We start from the raw sequence: 21145 nt of genomic DNA, 5'->3' as shown, positions 1-21145 counted from the left end.
CGTATGGATATGATAAATTGTCCCACATGTCCAAGGATAGTGGGCGGGGGCTGTGATCACTGGGTGGGGCCAAACATAAAAATGTTAAGCGATTCCACTGCGTGAGCGGGGCTAGTGGGCGTGGTTATGTAAAAGTAGGCGGGGCTGAGACGGGGGGGGGAGGGGCATCCCCGTGTGTCCTGGTTGAGCCTCCCATTAATTTGGTGGCTCTACCAATATCATCCACCACGGGCGAATAGACACGAATAAAACATCGAAGCCTGTACTCACGTCAGTATGCAATGAACCGCGACGTTTACGATTTATTTTAATTAAAATCGAATGTTACCCTTCTTAAAACCAGCATTCAACCAGACCGAAAAAAAACATGCAGTAAAAATAGAAAAGAATGTATCGATTTTTGACTTAATACGTCGATTCTTACACGCACGATTCCAAGCCTCTCTCGCGAGCTTCAGAATCGATATCAAGCAATAAAATCAATCAATTGCATCAGTCCATACTCAACAATACCCAGTGTTTCACCACGATACAATACGATATCAATGTCCGTTATATATGACTGTTATCGCGATATCAGACTCCCGTAACTTTACAATTGCGTTTAGAATTTCCGTAAATTATTTTTTTTCTTTGTTGTACAGTACTTGTGGGAGAATATTGTCCACTGCGACAAGTTTTCAAACCATTCCAACTTCATAACAAATTCCATTCATGACATTCAGATATGCATTTATTCAATTTACTTATCAGCGATTGTCATTTCTTAAATATTTAGTCTGAGATAAAACATTAAACGTTCAAAGAAATCAAATTAGTTGTATAAAACGGGCGAGAAGGTTACAGTGGGCCTTTTATTGTGCTATACTAAACTAAACCCATTTTTTTTATTTTACCAGGTAAGGCCCACTGAGCTATATAGCTCATTTTCAGAAGCAACCTGGCCACAACTGATAGCTCAACGAAGTGGCTTCTCATCACGTGGAAGTTTCTAGCAGCCAAATACTCTAAATGCGTGATGTTAAATCGAAAATGTGGAGGGGAAAATCGGAGGACTCGAATAATAAAAAAACGCAACCACGGGGAGAGAGAGAGAGAGAACACGCAAATTCTAAATAGAGGATGCTTAAAAAAAATGTTAACTTGAAACAACACCACACGAAATGTGCTGCTGCCTCCGGGCTCTTAGAGACCACCTGGAGAAGATTCCAGGCACGTGTTGACAACGATGGCGAACAAGTGGAGACTCGTTGACTTTTTTAAGCTATTAACATTACATTTGTTATCATGCTACAGTGTATTATCCGTTCTTTTGCCATTAAAAACGATAGTACCATGTAAGTGTTAACATTTTTTTGAAGCACCCAGTATACAGGCGTCGGGGTCAGGATCGAACCTACGACCTCCTGTATACCAGGCGAGGTAGTTAACATCTCCTCGCCACCGTGGTATGCCCTTAGATTGTGGAATCGCAGAAACACTCGTGGTCACCCATGCATGTGCTATCCAGGTTCAATCCTGCTTACACTTCCGAAATATGTCATGATCGGGTGCAGAAATTATTTGTATTCTATGCTATTTTGGATTTATATAAGCCGCCGGCGGTCAGGTGAGGGAGGTAACGGAATGAATGAAAGGAACAGGGGGCTGGGAATGGAGCTGGTGTTGCTGGGGTAGGTAAGGCAGAATTAGGTGGAATGTGATGTTTTTTGGCCAATACCAGTTACATTTTGCCAGGTTTTTGTTGTTGTTGTATTACGAGGTGAGGAAACAGGCAGAACCCGGAGAAATCCATGCAGAACAGGGGAAGAGCGAAGACATTTTTAGACAAAACATCATTTCCAGGAATGTTCCGTCTCCATTTCTGGAGTAAATAACAATCCCCCCCAAAAAAATCTTCCCACTGCAGTCAATTTAACGAATTTTGGCAAAACAACACTGGGGATCCACCGCTACACGCAAGGCACACAACAACGGACAACGGACAACGTCCACGGATGACGTCTCAATGGAGTTAACGTTGCCAGCACTTTCCAAGCAGGCTGCGCTGAGCTTTATAATAGAAACTGTGCACTGTTCCTTGGGTGTCCGGCTGGAAAAAAACTTGATAACCCACGAATATATATAAGCGATAAAACCTTTAACACCTGGCACCACCACCACCACAGCACGGGAAGCTGAGTCGAGTCGAGGATGTAATGTACGGGGAGAGAGAGAGAGGAGCGGGAGAGGAGGACCCCGCGGTCCAGACAGGAGGGCTCAGTGGTCTAGAAGAAAGGACTCGACGAGCCCGACAAGAGGGCCCAGCGGTCCGGACGGGAGGGCACGGCGGTCCGGACAACATCGGGGCCATCCATTCCGCATGGAACTTTCACCTCCTGCTGCCGCGGAAAGGCTGCTGCTGCTGCTGCTGCCCGTGCCCGGTGGAGCCAATGGGCACGAAGGCGTGCTGGCGCCCATCGCCGACGCCGAGGCAGAGCTCGCGGTAATGCAGGCAGCAATCCTGGCACGTCACCTTCTGGCACGAGCGGCAGCTGAGGGCGCCGTTCGCGTCTCCGCAGAAGCCGCAGTGGCTCGTCGCAAGCGACGGTTTTGCCGGCACCGCCGCCGTCACCCCCTGTTGCTGCTGGTTCTTGATGCTGGACTCGGAGCGCCGCAGTTTTGGCGACGCGCCGTCGTCTGCTCCCGTGCACGCGTGCAACCGCTTGCACGACTCGCACAACGAGCACTGGCAGTAGCGGCACTTCTCCAGCGCGGTATCGGGGCACCGGTAGCAAACGTCGAACGTCGCGGCGCCAACATCGCCACGGCTCCTGCCGACGCCGCCGGCGCCGGAGTCCGACGAGACCATGGGGTTCGTGGCACGGCGTTGGTTGCCGCGCATGGACGCGCTCTGCTGCTGCTGCTGCTGCTGGTGGTGGTGGTGAGAGGGGGGCGCTGGTTGGCGTGCCGCCATCTCGGCCCCCGTCCCCGAAACGTTGGCGCCGGCCTGGATTCGACCGCGAAAGTCCGTGCGGTCGCTCGGCGAGCTGCTCATGCGCATGAGCGACGGCGTCGGCCGGAGGATGGTTTCGTCGCGGTCGGCCGCGCCGCCGCCGCCGCCGCCGCCGCCGCCGCCTCCACCGCCGTCGTCGTCGTCGTTCTGCGCCAACGCGGCCGCGATGGCGGCGTCGTCGCGCTCCCACGAAGCGCGGTCGCCGCTGCTCAGCACCGCCGGCAGGATCTCCGGCGCTTCCGCGGCCTGCCCCGAAAACGCCGCTCCGAGGAAACTCAGTTCCCCGCCGTGGCCGCCGTCGCCGTAACCGTCGGCGGCGGCGGCGGCCGCTTTGCCGGCGTCGCCGTTCGCCGTCTCCGCGGTCGCCGCCGCCTGAGCGAGCGCGGCGACCTGCGCCTCCAGGCCGCCGCGCGTGCCGCGCCGGCGCTCGCGCACCACGTGGCCTAGCGGGAGGCGGAGGGCACCGGCGCGAGTCACCATCTCCTCCATGAGGCGGCACTCGGCGGCGGCGAGGAAGAGGTCGAAGGCGACGGCCAGGGCGACGTCGGGCTGGGAGCGGCCGCGCCGTTCGTAGGCGACGGCGGCGCCGGTGCTGTCGGCGCCGGCGTCGCCGCTCTCCGGCGGGCAGCGGTTGAAGCCGAGCAGCTGGAGGATGCGCTCGGTGTCGTCTTTGCGCAGGACGCCGCGAACCCAGTAGACGAATGGCCCAGAGTAGGCCTACGCGCGGAGAGGTGGACAGCGACGGAGACGTTAGTTTAGCCGGGGCTTAGGCGCCCACCGCTGCTGCGGAGTGTTCAGCGATGTTGCGTGCAGTTTGTACGAACATTCGACTTAGGAACTTTCATAGATACGAACCTGTCCGTTCCACCGCCGTGCAATAGATGGCGGTTGGTGGCATCTACATCTTTAGACCATGTAGAACCAGTGGCATCTACATCTACGGGAGATTATACAACTTTTAATGCCATTCCCCGGGTTCAGTGTACACGCCGTACAACTTGTTTTGAATGGACAGGGGTAAAGTTAGACTTGCGAACAAATCAAATTACGAACAGACCTCTGGAACCTAACTTGTTCGTGGTACATGCGCTCCATGAACTCCTTTCTGTCACCACGCATTAAAGTTAAAGCATTAAATTACGATGACTGGTGGTCTCCGAACCCAAGTTTAGGCAACATTTTGTACGCGAGTACACGCGACTGAATCACAATTAGAATATTTATTTATGCTGGAGGAATCCGATGACCTATGAAGCTCTTTTTCACAGATGTCCAGTCGGGGCGGGTTCAGAACGTGACAACAAACAGCGTAAAAACACGATAGGCGTGCAAAGTATAGGAAAGGTAAGCAATAGCCCACTGAGCTATTAGTTTCTCTTTCAGAAGAGACCCAGCCAGCTCAACGAAGCGGCTCATCACGTGGCAAGTTACAGCAGAAAAATGATCGAAATAATCGAAACTGGACTGGGGTCCCCCAACACAAAAACAAAGATCCCCCATAGAAGCATCAGCAGACTGTTGGGGCAAGTGCTGTTACCGAGCACCTATGAAGGCCGGCACGGCACACCAGGGGGTGGGTGGCCAACACCACGCCCGGTCGCCTTTGTCTCCCCAGTGACGACGGTTTACACACCGTACCAGGTACTCATTTGAGGCTGAGTCGACCGAGGGGAGGCTCAGGACCGGTTCAGATAATCGTCAAAATGTGTTGGCCGCGAGTGGGAATCGAACACGGGTCTCTTCTGGGTTCGTAGCGCAGCGTAGCGCTAACCGCTACTGCACCCCGCGCAGCCCCGAATGAAGTCGTGCGCTGTACATGTAAAATGGCACAGGGTTCCGCTGTTTTTTTTTTCGCGAGGGATACGCTGCGGAGATGCTCGTGAATATCAAATTCGACCTCAAATAAATACATAAGCTATTAAATACGTGTATAGGAATGGATAGTAACACTGTGAGGGAAAAAAGTATTTGATGCCCTGCTGATTTTGTACGTTTGCCCACTGACAAAGAAATTATCAGTCTATAATTTTAATGGTAGGTTTATTTGAACAGTGAGAGACAGAATAACAACAAAAAAATTCAGAAAAACGCATGTCAAAAATGTTATAAATTGATTTGCATTTTAATGAAGGAAATAAGTATTTGACCCCTCTGCAAAACATGACTTAGTACGTGGTGGCAAACCCCTTTTTGGCAATCACAGAGGTCAGACGTTTCTTGTAGTTGGCCACCAGGTTTGCACACATCTTAGGAGGGATTTTGTCCCACTCCTCTTTGCAGATCTTCTCCAAGTCATTAAGGTTCCGAGGCTGACGTTTGGCAACTCGAACCTTCAGCTCCCTCCACAGATTTTCTATGGGATTAAGGTCTGGAGACTGGCTAGGCCACTCCAGGACCTTAATGTGCTTCTTCTTGAGCCACTCCTTTGTTGCCTTGGCCGTGTGTTTTGGGTCATTGTCATGCTGGAATACCCATCCACGACCCATTTTCAATGCCCTGGCTGAGGGAAGGAGGTTCTCACCCAAGATTTGACGGTACATGGCCCTGTCCATCGTCTCTTTGATGCAGTGAAGTTGTCCTGTCCCCTTAGCATAAAAACACTCCCAAAGCATGTTTCCACCTCCATGTTTGACGGTGGGGATGGTGTTCTTGGGGTCATAGGCAGCATTCCTCCTCCTCCAAACACGGCGAGTTGAGTTGATACCAAAGAGCCCCATTTTGGTCTCATCTGACCACAACACTTTCACCCAGTTGTCCTCTGAATCATTCAGATGTTCATTGGCAAACTTCAGACGGGCATGTATATGTGCTTTCTTGAGCAGGGGGACCTTGCGGGTGCTGCAGGATTCCAGTCCTTCACGGCGTAGTGTGTTACCAATTGTTTTCTTGGTGACTATGGTCCCAGCTGCCTTAAGATCATTGACAAGATCCTCCCGTGTAGTTCTGGGCTGATTCCTCACCGTTCTCATGATCATTGCAACTCCACGAGGTGAGATCTTGCATGGGGCCCCAGGCCGAGGGAGATTGACAGTTCTTTTGTGTTTCTTCCACTTGCGAATAATCGCACCAACTGTTGTCACTTTCTCACCAAGCTGCTTGACAATGGTCTTGTAGCCCATTCCAGCCTTGTGTAGGTCTACAATCTTGTCCCTGACATCCTTGGAGAGCTCTTTGGTCTTGGCCATGGTGGAGAGTGATGGAATCTGATTGATTGCTTCTGTGGACAGGTGTTTTTTTACAGGTAACAAGCTGAGATTAGGAACACTCTCTTTAAGAGTGTGCTCCTAATCTCAGCTCGTTACCTGTATAAAAGACACCTGGGAGCCAGAAATCTTTCTGATTAAGAGGGGGTCAAATACTTATTTCCCTCATTAAAATGCAAATCAATTTATAACATTTTTGACATGCTTTTTCTGGATTTTGTTGTTGTTATTCTGTCTCTCACTGTTCAAATAAACCTACCATTAAAATTATAGACTGATCATTTCTTGGTCAGTGGGCAAACGTACAAAATCAGCAGGGGATCAAATACTTTTTCCCTCACTGTAGCTCTCTAAAACCATTGATTAAAATATATAGTGAAGACGGATGAACATTAAAGTATTAAATGATGATACGTAAATAAGCTATTAAATACATGTATAGTAATAAAAAAAAATATTGATTATAAACATTAAAGTAAATATTAAAGTATTAAATGATAATTCTTACATTCTCTGTCATTACTTTATCTCATCACATTCTCTCTCATCACTTTATCCCATCACATTCTCGCTCATCACTTTATTTCATCACTTTATTTCTCACTCTCGATGCAGATAGGCAAAAATCGCGGATAGCCAAGTTCATGAATAACGAAGTGAACACTGGGCACGCGCGTAAAACGATTTATGGGGTTCACCGATTGGACGACCGATGCCATGAGGCACCGGGGTAACATCGACTGGAGTTGTGTGGTTCGGGGGATCGGGTTGATTTATGTGTGAGTGTCACTGTCAGTGTTTCCTGTGATGCCGTTCTGATCTCTATCTGGCTGTCTCTCCCTGATCTCTATCTGTCTGTCACTCCCTGATCTCTACCTGTCTGTCTCTGCCCTGATCTCTATCTGGCTGTCGGTGCCCTGATCTCTATCTGACTGTCTCTACCCTGATCTCTATCTGACTGTATCTGTTCTGATCTCTATCTGTCTGTCTATACTCTGATCTCTATCTGACTGTCTCTGCTCTGATCTCTATCTGGCTGTCTCTACCCTGATCTCTATCTGGCTGTCTCTGCCCTGATCTCTATCTGGCTGTCGGTGCCCTGATCTCTATCTGACTTTCTCTATCCTGATCTCTATCTGACTGTCTCTCCCTGATCTCTATCTGTCTGTCTCTGCCCTGATCTCTGTCTGGCTGTCTCTGCTCTGATCTCTATCTGGCTGTCTCTGCCCTGATCTCTATCTGACTGTCTCTGCCCTGATCTCTCTCTGGCTGTATCTACCTGATCTCTATCTGGCTGTCTCTGCCCTGATCTCTATCTGGCTGTCTCTGCCCTGATCTCTATCTGTCTGTCTCTGCCCTGATGTCTATCTGGCTGTCTCTGCCCTGATCTCTATCTGGCTGTCTCTGCTCTGATCTCTATCTGGCTGTCTCTCCCTGATCTCTCTCTGGCTGTCTCTGCTCTGATCTCTATCTGTCTGTCTCTGCCCTGATCTCTATTTGTCTGTCTCTGCCCTGATCTCTATATGGCTGTCTCTGCTCTGATTTCTACATCCTTCATTGTTGTACTTCGTCACTCCTGCAAATAGTGGCATCTCGAGTTCTGGCCTGGTTACAATAAACATCGACTTGAGACGAACGCTGCAATGTCATTGCTGCTGCTGCTGTTTTGGTAAAAACCCCGTCGCCGTGACACCAGTTCAGGTTTTAGATTACATTTTCCCTCCACTTTCACTTAAAAGCACACGATGGTGCCTCTAAAAGATGCCCATTTCCATTTTACAGCCCAGAACCAGCAGCGGAAATCCCTCCCCCCCAGTCTATGGCAAGATGTTAACTACGTCGCTTGGTATACAGAACGTTGTGGATACTATTCCGACCCTGACACCTGCTGTATATTTGGAGTTTGCATATCTCTCTCCCCGTGGTGGCATGAATTTTTCTGCGGGTCCTCTGGTTTTCCCCTCTACATTAATAATCGACATCACGCGTTGAGAGTATTTGGCTGCTATAACTTTCTACGTGGTGGTAAGCTCACTTTGTTGAGCTATCATTTGTGGCCAGGTCACTTCTGAAAAAGAGCTACATAGCTCAGTGGGACTTGCCTGGTCAAATAAAAAAATAGTTGATGTTGAACTTCTGTCGCACCGTGCGTAGCCAACCGTGTGGTAATAGCAGGGGACGAGTTAGTTTACCCATCGGGCAACCACCGCCAATCACGTGACTTCTCCCCAACAAGCGGTTCTCGTTTAATCGACCACGGAACGACGACGACGACGATGGGCCGAGTCGATCCCCACCACCCCCACCCTCCCCGGCGCAATCAGAAGTCGAACTCGCCGAGACAGCCACCGCGCGGGCGGGAGGCGAGCATCGTGGCTGTCGCCTGTTTGGTTGTTCGTTTGTTTTCACTCGCTTGTGGGCGCGGCGCGCGGCTCCAAACGACGAGCGTCTCGGCGCTACCGGGAGGAGGTTCGTCACGCCATGGGTAGGGGGGGGGCGGAAGGCCGAGGTGGAGGGGGGGGGAGGAGCTGCGTGTGTCGGGTGAGAAGGGGGGAGAAAAAACACGTCGAGAATTTGCGTGCATGTCATTAAAATCGTCCCAGGGACCTGTCTCTGGGTCTCTCCGTCTGTTAGTCTCTGCGCGTCTGCGTCTCTCCATCTCTGCGTCTCTCCGTCTCTCCATCTGTCCGTCTCTCCATCTGTCCGTCTGTGCGTGTCTGCATCTGTGCGTCTCTCCGTCTCTGCGTCTCTGCGTCTGTCCATCTGTCCGTCTTTGCGTCTCTCCGTCTCTGCGTCTCTTCGTCTCTCCATTTCTGCATCTCTGTGTCTCTCCGTCTCTGTGTCTGTGTCTCTGCGTCTCTGTGTCTCTGCGTCTCTCCATATATGCGTCTTTCCATCTGTGTCTCTCCGTCTCTGTGTCTCTCTGTCTCTGCATCTCTGTGTCTGTCCGTCACTGCGTCTCTGCGTCTGTGCGTGTCTGTGTCTCTCCGTCTCTGCGTGTCTCTGTCTCTGCATCTCTGTGTCTGTCCGTCACTGCGTCTCTGCGTCTGTGCGTGTCTGTGTCTCTCCGTCTCTGCGTGTCTCTGTCTCTGCATCTCTGTGTCTGTGCGTGTCTGTGTCTCTCCGTCTCTGCGTCTCTCCGCGGCTCTACGACAAACCTGGAAAGTTTCTCGGCAGCGGCTCAGGATCCTCTTGTTTAATTCACGTAAGCCGTCTATAAGCTGTCTCTCTCAAACGGTTCCCATCACCACCACCACCCCCCCGCCCCCCGGGCGTCTGAAGGAAGTGTTCATGTTAATCTCCACCATTCCCCCGGTCCCCCGGCTCCTCGGAACGCTTACCCGCCAAAATGACGACGATGCTGCCTCCTCCTCCTCCTCCTCCTCCATTGGGACGCCCGCCTGCCCGCCTGCCCGCATCCGCGCGTGTGCCCGCCCGCGCGTGGCATTTGGACAATTTGAAGCTGCGTCTCGTTTGCCGCAAGATCCCGACATTAATTCAATCTCGTAATTCCGGAGGGTGAAAACCTTATTAGATTTGCCGTCTTTCAGTCAAGTGCGTGCGTTTTTGTTGTTGACACCGCTGAATAATATTACTGGGTTTTTTTTTCTTTCCCCAAGCCGGTGTGTACACACACACACACACGCGTGCGTGCGTGCGCGAGTGCATACGTGAGTAAGTGCACGTATGAGTGCGTGTGTGCACGCTTGTGTGTGAGTACGTGTGTGGTGGGGAGCGGTGGTGTAGCGGTTACCGCACTGCGCTATGAACCCGGCGACACGGGTTCGATTCCCGCTCACGGCCAACACCAGTGACGATTATCTGAACTGGTCCCGGGCCTCCCCTAGGTCGACTCAGCCTCAAACGAGTACCTGGTGCGGTGTGGTAAACATCGCCACGAGGAAGACAAAGGCGGCCGGGCGTGGTGCCGGCCACCCACCCCCTCGTGTACCGTTCTGGCTTTCATAGGTGCTCGCTAACAGCACTTACCCCAACAGTCTGTTCAGGCTATATGTGAGTGTGTGTGCGTGCATGTGTGAGTGCGTGCGTGTGAACGTGCGTGCGTATGTGCGTGCGTGTTGGATGCAGTGGTTAGTGCATTGCACTACGCAGCGGAAGCCCTGGGTTCGATTCCCGCTCACGGCCAACATTGGTGACGATTATGAACTGATCCTGGGCCTCCCCAAGGTCGACTCAGCCTTAAATAAGTACCTGGTGCAGTCTGGTAAACATCATCACTCGGGAGATAAAAGCAGCCAAGCGTGGGTCCGGCCACACCACCCCCTTGCGCACTCTCTTGGCCTTAATAGGTGCTCACAAACAGCATTTCCCACCACAGTTTATCTGGGCTACTGGGAGGTTCTTTGCACTACAGTGAACGTGATTGTTTTAATTCTCAGAGCCCATTTTAAACGGGATGTTTTATTTTTGTGCAATAATCTGTTCACTTGAGAAGCCCGGGTTCAATGGCAACTCAGTCTGTCCGAGTCTGTGGATCTCTATGCGAGTCCGCGGGTCACTATTTGCATCTATCTGCATCCGTGCAAGTCTGTGGGTCTCTGTGTCAGCCGTTGGTGACTTGTCTGAGACAATCGATCTACCACAACTCGAGAACCCTGTTCTTTCACCGGTGACCAAGACCCGGATTTGAACCCAGGCCGTGGACGTTTGCCGTCCCGGCATCTCTGACCTCCGAGCCACCCGTCCTCCACTGCTTAACGAACATTTTTTTATTGGACCAGAATACCCGGTAGCGTATTACGTTAAAGGGTGTGCGTGGTTTTCCCTACACGTGCCGGCGTCTCGTCAAGAGAGCCGTTCGGTGGCGGTGGCTACGCCGCTGCACGTGGCTGCCCGTAACCCGGCACCGCCATGGAGACAGGCAGCGGGGGTTGGTGGATCACGCGCGGACGTGCTGCGAAACTTGCTTCCCCTGGGGCGTACGGGGGGGATAGAGCGTTTCCCTCTCTCGCGCAAGGCGTGGGTGGCTCCCGCTCGTATGATGAGCACCACTCATCGTTAATCAGCTGGAAACACCTTGAGATAGAACCCCAATGCAGTGGCGGGACCCTCCAGAAAAAAGGAAAGAGTGACTCTCTCCTGCATAAACAAGCAATTTAATTGAAAATAGGTAAAGGCAATGACCCCCCCATGTAGCCTTTAACAGACTGTTAGGGCAAGCGCTGTTAGCGAGTAACACCTATGAATGAAAGCACTGTGCGACACGAGGCGGTGGGTGGCCAGCACCATGCCCGGCTGCCTTTGTCTCCCCCAGTGGCGATGTTTAAACCATCGCACCAAGTCCTCATTTGAGGCCGAGTCTACCTAGGGGAGCAGCTTCGATAATCGTCACTCGTGTTGGCTGCCGCGAGCTGGAATAGAACCCCGGGGGTTGCCGGATTCGTAGTGGCGGTGCGTTAGCCGCTGCACCGCCGCTCCCCACACAAAGCCAAAGATCCCCCGTATGTAGCCTTGACAGACTGTTGGGGCAAGAGCTGTCCGCCATGGACACACAGAGGAATGTCGCGTGATGAGAAACCCACACTTAAAACGAAAACTATTTTTTTATTTTACACCGGGTAAGTCCCACTGAGCTCTGTGGCTCTTTATCAGAAGCGACCCGGCCACACAAATGATGGCTCAACGAAGCGGCTTATCACGACGTGGAGACTTACAGCAAGCCAAACACTCTGAAATGCACGTCAACCGTAAATGCGGCGGGGGAAAAACCGGAGGACCCGGAGAAAAATCCACGCGACCACGGGAAGAGAGAGAAAAAGAGAGACACGCAAACTCCAAATACACAGCAGCAGCAGGCGTCAGGGGTCGGGCATCAAACTCACGACCTCCTGCACACCGGGCGAGGCAGTCAACATCTCCTCGCCACTGCGGCGGCCCCGATCGGGCCTCCGTGGCGGCGCAGCAACCGAAACACCGGCAAGCACGCTCCAAAATACACGGCGGGGGGCCATCGTTAAGCGCCGGGGGGGGGGGGGGGGGGGGTCGGTGCCCCCACGCTCACCCCACCCCCGCACGCGACTCACCTTGATCTGCCGAAACTCCTTCTTCCAGGGGTAGAGGAACACGTGGAGGCTCACCGCCTCGAACCAGCCGAGGCAGCGGGCGATCGCGCCCAGCCCGGGCGGGCCCGGCCGGCGCTGCGAGCCCTCGACGAGGCGGTAGACGTCCACGCGGCCGAACGTCGGGCCGGAGCCGCCGGAGCCGCCGGGGCCGCCGGAGCCGCCGGGGCCGCCGGGGCCGCCGGCGTGCTCCGGCGAGGCCAGCAGGGCCTGCGCGTCCCGCCGGAGGTCGGCGGCGTCGCCCGGCGGCCGCCGACCGCGGCTGCCCGGCGCCGAGAGGCGCGCCTCGTGGAAGCGGGCGTAGCTCTGGAAGAGGAGGTCGCGCCGCACCGCCGCCGCCGCCGCGGAGCTGGAGCTGGAGCTGGAGCTGCCGGCGACGGCGGCGCCAGCGGTGCCGCCGCCGCGCGGGGCCATGGCGCGGGTGGCGGCTGCGCGCGGTCGCAAGCGGAGAGGGGGCGGGCGGTGGAGATGGAGTAAAAGCGTTGTTGTTGTTTTTCTTGGCACCCGGAGGAATCCGATGAGAGCCAGGAATCTCTTTTTTGTTTTTGTTTACAGACGCACTTTTTACACAGACGCGCATTTTACACAGACACACATTTTACACAGATGCACCTTTTATACAGACACACATTTTACACAGACACACATTTTACACAGACACACCTTTTACACAGACACACATTTTACACAGACACACATTTTACACAGACACACATTTTACACAGACACACCTTTTACACAGATGCACCTTTTACACAGATGCACCTTTTACACAGACACACATTTTACACAGACACACATTTTACACAGACACACATTTTACACAGATGCATCTTTTACACAGACGTACCTTTGCCACATGTGTAGAGGTCACCGCGCCGCGCGTGTGGAGGAAGCGTTGTGAAGTGACGCCGCTTATTAATCTTTAAATAAATATTATACCAAGTGTTAAACCTTTGTGTTGGTTTCCGTAGGGCTTTGTCTGTTACGCAATAGCTACTGATGATTATTATTCATATTTTCCTATTTATAAACTTCAATCAGCCACCATGGTGCAGACAAGTGCAGTCTCCAGGCCTGATGATCAACTCTCTCTCTCCTGTCATCTCTAATTACGCGCTATGAAGGAAGGCCTATTAAATATGTTTCTTTTAAGGCCGCAGTGTTGTTGACGAACGTGTTTAAGTACGTATTGTATGTTGAACTTCCATCGCACCCTACGTAGCCAGCCGTGTTAATCGAAGGTGTGAAGGAACTGTTGAGTGATTATTTCCCCCCCCCACCCAAATCTCATCAGATCTCGGAAGCTAAGCAAGCTGGGGCCTGGCTGGATGGTCGCACTGGGGGATGGGTGACCACCGACTATGAAACAGATCCGCAGACGACATTCCATCTGCTGACACGGCCTATCTGCGAGATGTTATCTCCCTCGCCTGGTATACAGGAGGTCGTGGGGTTCGATGCCGACCCTGACACCTGCTGCTGTACATGTGGAGTTTGCGTGTCTCTCTCTCGTCATCATCATCACGGTGGCTAGGAGATGTTAACTACCTCGCCTGGTCTGCAGGAGGTCGTGGGTTCGATCCCGACCCTGACGATGCCTGCTGCTGTATATTTGGAGTTTGTGCGTCTCTCTCATCATCATCATCACGGTGGCCCGATGTTAACTACCTCGCTTGGTATGTAGGAGTTCTGGTGGCGGGTTTAACGACACATTTATAATCACGCGATCTGACCCCCCCGCCCACCCCCCCTAAAAAATATATTCTGTATATCATGGCGTTCGTAGTTCAGTTGAATATCAGCTACATTGACTGAAGATAACTACACTGTTCCAGATTTGAAGCTTTCGTGACTGCAAGGATCCATACTCTTTGGTTCTATTCGGTAAAGTCACGTAGGTAAAAATAAAATAACAAAAAATCACGACGTTTCGGCCACAACACAAGTGGCCTTCATCAGGCGAAGGGACCGGACTGTCCAGAGGACAGCGTTGGAGTGAAGACAGCAAGCCCAGGTCGCGTCCTTTAAGCGACAACAAGCTTAAAGGACGCGACCTGTCTTCACTCCAACACTGTCCTCTGGACAGTCCGGTCCCTTCACCTGATGAAGGCCACTTGTGTTGTGGCCGAAACGTCGTGATTTTTTGCTATTTTATTTTTACCTACGTGACTTTACCGAATAGAACCAAAGAGTATAACGACACAGCTCTGGACCCGTTTCGACACACGCGGTCTCATCAGCAAGTCAGTCTTGCTTGAACCAACGCCGGTGAGCTGCCCAAGTCCGTGCACGGCTGAGTCGCTCGCTCCACGTGGCTACGCTGTGGGGTGCTGCAAGCCGATTGGACCGCGGTGACCAGCCGCGGTGAAGTATGGCGGAATAAGGGGCCGTCCATAAATAACGTCACGCGATTTTGGACGATTTTAGACCCACACCCTCCTCTTCGTCACACGACGTCACAAAAAGTCAGACACCCCCCCCCCATCCTCCTCAAATATGACGTCACAAAGCTCTGCCCCGTACGTAATGTGGCGCTGCACTCTGATTTTGTCGGAGATACACATTTATTTAAAAGTCTATTGAATTAAGTAGAACGTGTTGTCGATGCTGTATTTATTTAAAATTGCGCATTTTGATGTGACGTCACATTTCTCAACCCCCCCCCACCCTCCCCTCGTCACACATCGTCACAAATATCTGACCCCACCCCCCACCCCCCCCAGGTGCGTGACGTCATTTATGTACGGCCCCAAACGGTGCCGTTGACGACTTCGGCGGCTTTAAACGTGTGCTGTACATCATACACACGGAGATACAGGCACGAGACAAAGATCCCCCGTATAGCCTCCCCGGACTGTTTGGGGCAAGTGCTGTTAGCAAAGCAGCACCCAACGAAGGCCGACACGGCACACGAGTCGGGTGTGGTGGGCCAGCGCCGCGCCCCCGACCGCCTTTGTCTCCCCCAGTCGACCTAGGTTGAGGCCCAGGACCGGTTCAGACACTTGCGGCGCACAGACAGGAAGAGGACGTGAGACCAAACGGAGAAACGAGCTAACGCGCGCACGAATCCCCGTTGAACACATTCGGCGAATACACAGCACGCGTGTTACCTTCCGTGGTTGTGGTGGTGGGTGGTGTCTCGGCGGTGATGTTGGCGATGATGATGATGATACGGCGACGACGATGATGACGATGGGAGAGCGAGAGAAGAGGTTTTGTGATGTCGCGAAACCGTCAACAGACCATTTCCTGGTGCTCGAAAGCGTCACCGCAGCGCCCCCTCGTGTCTCGCAGCGCTGTTGCTGCACGCGACTCATTTAAGGCTGAGTCGACCTAGGGGTAGAAGGCCGTCTCTCGGCTCGTGCCCTTTTGGAGGTTAGGGGCCGTCCATAAATGACGTCACGCACCTGGGGGGGGGGTTAGACATTTGTGACGAGGAGGGCGTGGTGAGAAATGTGACGTCACATCAATGGCGCAGCTTTAAATAGAGACAGCACGTTCAACTTAATTAAATTGACTGTTTAATAAATGTTTTCTCCTACAACATCAGAGTGCAGCGCCACATTAAATACGCACTACAATGACAATAGTTTAAAGCGATTTGAAGCATGTTTTATTTTCAAAATGGAAATATGTTTTTTTGGGGGGGGGCAGAACTTTGTGACGTCATATTTGAGGGGGGGTCTGACTTTTTGTGACGCCGTGTGACGAGGGGGGGGGGGCAAAAATCGTCCAAAATCGCGTGACGTCATTTATGGACGGCCCTGAAGCTATTCCCTGGGAAGTCTAGCTCCCCACCAGGCCTACTCTTCCCCTTGGTCACTGGACTCTGAGTGTCGGATTAAGTTAGTGCGGAGTCTGTGGCATGTTGTAAAGGGGCCTTAAATAAATAACACCTAGTCGTTCGTTAAAGTTGAAGGCCGTGGAGTAATATAGTCATAGAGCAAGTGCAGAATCACTGAACCGGAATTTATAGCTTGAAAGCATTTAGCGCGGGGCCCTTGAAAGTGCGGGGCCCGTAGCTACATATGTAGCAGCTACTACATCCGTAGTAGCTGCTACAGCTACTACATCCGTAGTAGCTGTAGTAGCTGCTACTACATACATAGCTACTACTACCTAGTAGCTGCTGTTGTGCTGCTAGGATAATCCGGCACTGGTGCCACTGCAATATCTGACTCGGGTCAGCCTCCTGCTCCAGCCCCTTACACACGCGCCGTCACGTGTCCCACCCGTGACGTGTCCCACCCGTGACGCGCGTGTCCCACCCGTCACAACCTCCTTGAGCACCCTACCTGCTGCCGGTTGTATAAACACCGCAGCGCGTGTGCCGCGCTGCCCTTCGTGGGTGCTGCTCGCTAACAGCACTTGCCCCAAACAGAAGATCCTGTGAACGAGCACCTTTGAAGGCCGGCACGGCACACAGAGGAGGTGGGTGGCCAGCGCCACGCCCTGCCGCTTTTGTCTCTCCAGTTGCAATGTTCACACGCCGCTCCAGGTATTCATTTGAGGCTGAGTCGACCGAGGGGAGGCCCAGAACCGGTTTCAGATAATCGTGACTGCTGTTTGGCCGTGCGCGGTATTCGAACTCAGGTCCCCGGGTTCGTTTGCGAAGCAGCGCGCTAATCGCTGCACCACCGCTCCTCCACACAATGACAAAGACCCCCCGTATAGCCTTAACTGACTGTAGGAGCAAGTGCTGTTAGCGAGCGCCAATGAGGCCTGCACGGCACACGAGGGCGTGGGTGGCCAGCATCACGCCCGGCCGCCTTTGTCTCCTTGGTGGCGATGTTTGAGGCTGAGTCGACCTAGGCGAGGCCCAGAACCGATTCAGATATTCGCCTCTGCTGTTGGCCGTGAGCGGGGTTCGTAGCGCAGCAGTGCGCTAACCGTTGCACTACCGCTCCTCCACACAAAGACAAAGATCCACACCCCTCCGTATAGCCTCGAACGGGCTATTGGAGGCAAGTGCTGTCCGCATGGACACAATGCCACCCACACACACGAAACGCAATTCAAATTTGCGATTCAACCTCCGATGTGTTGATGGGGTTCCTCTTGGTTCACGCGAACACTGAGAGAGGTCTCACGGACTCTCCGATTTACGCGAATTCACGCCGCGTGCGATGATAGACACGCGCGGTCCTCATTAAACCGTGACTCCACCCATCCCCACCCCAGGCCGAGTCAATTATGGCATGGGAAACATGACGAAAGTGGCAGGAATATATATAATGTAATTATTCCTCAAAACATTTCATTTGCATATATTGATATGCATTAATTGGGCTGTGTGTATATGAATAATGACATTTGTTGTCGTGTTGCCAAGACACATTTAAACACATTCCCTCCACCTCTCTGCTCCTGCATTAAACAAAAACAACCTCATACGTGGTAACACATTCTAGTCCTTCCTCAATCCACTGCTGGATGAAGGCATCTTCTCACCCTGCGTCGGCCAATGGGGTCATTCGACCATACTTGACCACGCTGGTCAGTGTGCGTTGGAAAAAGGGGAGGGGGGTGGGAATGAGTTCTAGGTCCAGTTCAGATATCACTTAATAGTCATGTGGGGCCAGGCCCGACCTGGCCCGACCTCGCCCGAACTCACCTGACCTCACGTGACCTCACCCGAACTCACGTGACCTCACCCGAACTCACCTGACCTCACGTGACCTCACCCGAACTCACCTGACCTCACGTGACCTCATCCGAACTCACCTGACCTCACCCGACCTTACCTGACCTCACCCGACCTTACCTGACCTCACCTAACCTCACCCGACCTCACCTAACCTCACCCGACCTCACCTGACCTCACCCGACCTCACCCTATCTACGATGTGGTTTAAATTATAATCAGTGCTGCTTGCATGTCCGGTGCCCATTCGTAGCTTGTCAAAATATAAAAAAAACAAATTAAAACCAGGAGACTCTACGCAGGATTCGTGTTCTCGGTGCTCATCCGAGAGCCGCAGCCAATTCGTGCAATTGCCAATGTGTATGTGGGGGGCCTGGGGGAGATGAATATGGGGAGCGGTGGTGCAAGGTTTGGCACGTTATATTGTGAAGATAGCCCGAATCCAACTTACAAAAATAAATCTCAATAAAAGCTACCAGATTGACCTTGCTATCACACATACGTGTAACCGAGAGATAAAATGCCACGGGAAAATCAATGGCAGCATCTGCCACCTTAGGGGGTACCGATGAGCCATTTTGAGCCAAATGGCTCATCAGGGGAGATCGGGGACAACCCCCAAGAGGCTAATGCGTAGTACCCAGCGGGTTCCAGCAGATGGAGTCTATGCAACATCCAACTCAACCCTCGACCACCCCCCTCTCCACTCCCCAATAATCATCCTGACCTCCAATCCATTCCGCGTTAAAAGATAGAAAAAAAAATGTCCCTGTATTTAGCAGCTCTGATCCTATCCCTCGCTAATTCCTAATCCATAATCTCGTTAGGCCGGTGCATTATCGCAATTAGAAAGCGGCCACCACTCCTCTGTTTGCTCGCCTCTTGTTTCGGAGATTTAAACGGATGCTAAGTGGCTTAATAGAAGACGAATATCCCCAACCACCACCACTCCGTAGGGCCTTAAGCGACTTTTGGGGGCAAGTGCTGTAAGCGAGGACCTATTAAAGCCGGCATCACTGCACACGAGAGGGTGAGTGGCCAAGCACACACGCCCGACCGCCTTTGTCTCCCTAGTTGTCGATGTTTAACTACACACAGCACCGGGTACTCATTTGTCGCCGAGTAGACCTAGGGGAGGCCCAGTGCCGGCTCAGGCAACCGTCGCCGGTGTCGGTGGCCGTGAGCCGGAGTCGAACTCGGGTGGCCGGGTTCATTGCGCAGCAGCGTGCTAACCGTTGCACCACCGCTCTCCCACACGCAGACTATCGGAGCAAGTGCTGTTAGCGAGCGCCAATGAAGGCCGGCACGGCACGCGAGGGCGTGGGTGGCCAGCACCACACCCGGCCGCCTTTGTCTCCCTGGTGGTGATGTTTGAGGCTGAGTCCACCAAGGGGAGGCCCCCGTAGAGCCCTGAGAAGTCTGTGGGGGGAAAGTGCCTTTCGTTTCCGTTTCCTGCCCCCCATCCACCCACGTTTAATCGCCCCCTACCCCCCCCCCCCAATTTAGCGCGATGCTTATCATCGTCAACTCCTCGATTGGACGAGGATCTTCTACCGCAGATTCACGCACGGGTATTGAGATGATTCCAGAGGAGTCCGAATCCTGGAATCACAAGTCCGCCTGTGCGAACGTGCAGGGGGTCAGCTCCCTACTGATGGCGTGTGGTTCTATCCCTCTCCTTTCTTCTCCCCCTCTCTTTCCCCTGTATCTCCCTTCTCTCTATCCCTCTCCTTTCTTATCCCCCCCTCTCTTCTCTATATCCATCTCCTTCCTTCTCCCCCTCTCTCTCTCCCTTATCTCTCTTCTCTCGCCCTTCTCTCTCTCTCTCTCCCTTATCTATCTCCCTTCTCTCTCCATTATCTTTGTTTTTGAGGAAACAAGAAGATGCTCGGTGTAGTCGGCACTTTGCTTCGTTCATAATTTCGTTTTTTAATGCTTTGCTTTATGTAACCCCCCCCCCCCTTTTAAATTAAAGATTTAACAAAAGATTTCTCGCTCTGCTCTCCTTACCCCTTCCCTCTCTCTGTACCCCCTCTCTCTACCCCCTCTCTACCCCCTCTCTCCATTCTCTCTCTCGTCTCTCTCCTTTCTCTGTCTCTGTTCTGCTTCGAGGGCAAAACGCTTCTCCGGGAAGCCGACCACTGACCCGCCCCCCCATACTGGACATCTGTGGAAAAAAAGAGCTTCATAGCTCATCGGATTCCTCCAGCATAAATCAATATTCTCATTCTGCCTGATGGAGGACATTGCGCTATTTACGTCGGCGATCGGTGGCTCGCACCTCCCCGTGTGTAATGTCCACATTGGTTTTCTTGCGATAGCCTTTCAGTGTGTCTTTACACACTTATATGGACCGTATAGTATGTTTAAAAAAATTGTTTTAAAATGTGGATTTGCCGCGCGCAGCGTGGGTGTGGATGTTTGTCAATGCGCTTGGTGTTCTGGAGCTCGATGCCAATGTCGGAGTCTGCTGCTGCTGGTGGTGGCCACGACGAGAGGGCTTTAGCAGACAGAGAGAGAGAGAGAGTTCGTGTCGCTGTTCCTCCTCCTCCGTTGAAGGAGTGCAGACCGCAGTGGCTTTATCGTGCGGTCCATGGTCTGGGTCGCATGGCCACATTGGCACGACTGTGGCTTGCCTGGAATGTCTCTCTAGGTATTCGATCCCGACTCTGACGCTTGTATCTACCCGTCAACCCCTTATCAGTGCCTAACTTATTACAGATCAATTCAGAGCGTATTGGTCACAAGGGAGAAACACAAACAAATAGACACATTTTTGTTGCCTATATTGAAACGGCTGTACGCCGTATGGACCTAAAAACTCAATTTCCCTGTACAAGAATACGGGTAAACCGTATGCGTTGACGTGTTATTGTATATTTGGAGTTTGTATGTTCTTGCTGTGGTCGCGTGGATTTTTCTCCGGGTTTTCCCTCCACATTTAGAAACATGCTTTTTTGAGTATTTGGCTGCTATACATTTCCACGCGATGATAAGCCACTTCGATGGGCTATCATTTGTGGCCAGGTGGCTTCTGAAAAAGAGCTGAATAGCTCAGTGGGCCTTACCTGATACATCTAGGTGTATCTATGGGTTGCTATGCATCTCGGTTGGCCTCTGTGAATCTCTATATATATCTTCATGGGTCTCTACGGGTCTTTAAGAGTATAAATGGTATCTGTGTGCGTCTCTATCGGTTTACTGTATAGTCCACGATTTG

General features: G+C 52.4%; 1 protein-coding gene across 1 annotated transcript; it reads right to left on the bottom strand.

The window, feature by feature from the left end:
- Nucleotides 1–275: 275 nt before the first annotated feature.
- LOC116952120 (spermatogenesis-associated protein 2-like) lies at nt 276–15674 on the bottom strand. The gene is made up of 3 exons (XM_032971172.2): nt 15392–15674; nt 12243–12706; nt 276–3712 (listed from the first exon to the last, which is right to left on the bottom strand). Exons 2-3 carry the CDS (start codon nt 12690–12692, stop codon nt 2372–2374), a joined length of 1791 nt encoding a protein of 596 aa, XP_032827063.2. The 5' UTR covers nt 12693–12706; nt 15392–15674; the 3' UTR covers nt 276–2371.
- Between the last annotated feature and the right edge of the window lie 5471 nt (nt 15675–21145).

Source organism: Petromyzon marinus, chromosome 45 (assembly GCF_048934315.1).
Source record: "Petromyzon marinus isolate PM22_M1 ecotype Great Lakes invasive population chromosome 45, UKy_Petmar_22M1.pri1.0, whole genome shotgun sequence".
NCBI lineage: Eukaryota > Metazoa > Chordata > Hyperoartia > Petromyzontiformes > Petromyzontidae > Petromyzon > Petromyzon marinus.
The sequence above is the reverse complement of the archived record's forward strand: the minus strand, read 5'-3'. Positions and strand labels throughout refer to the sequence as shown.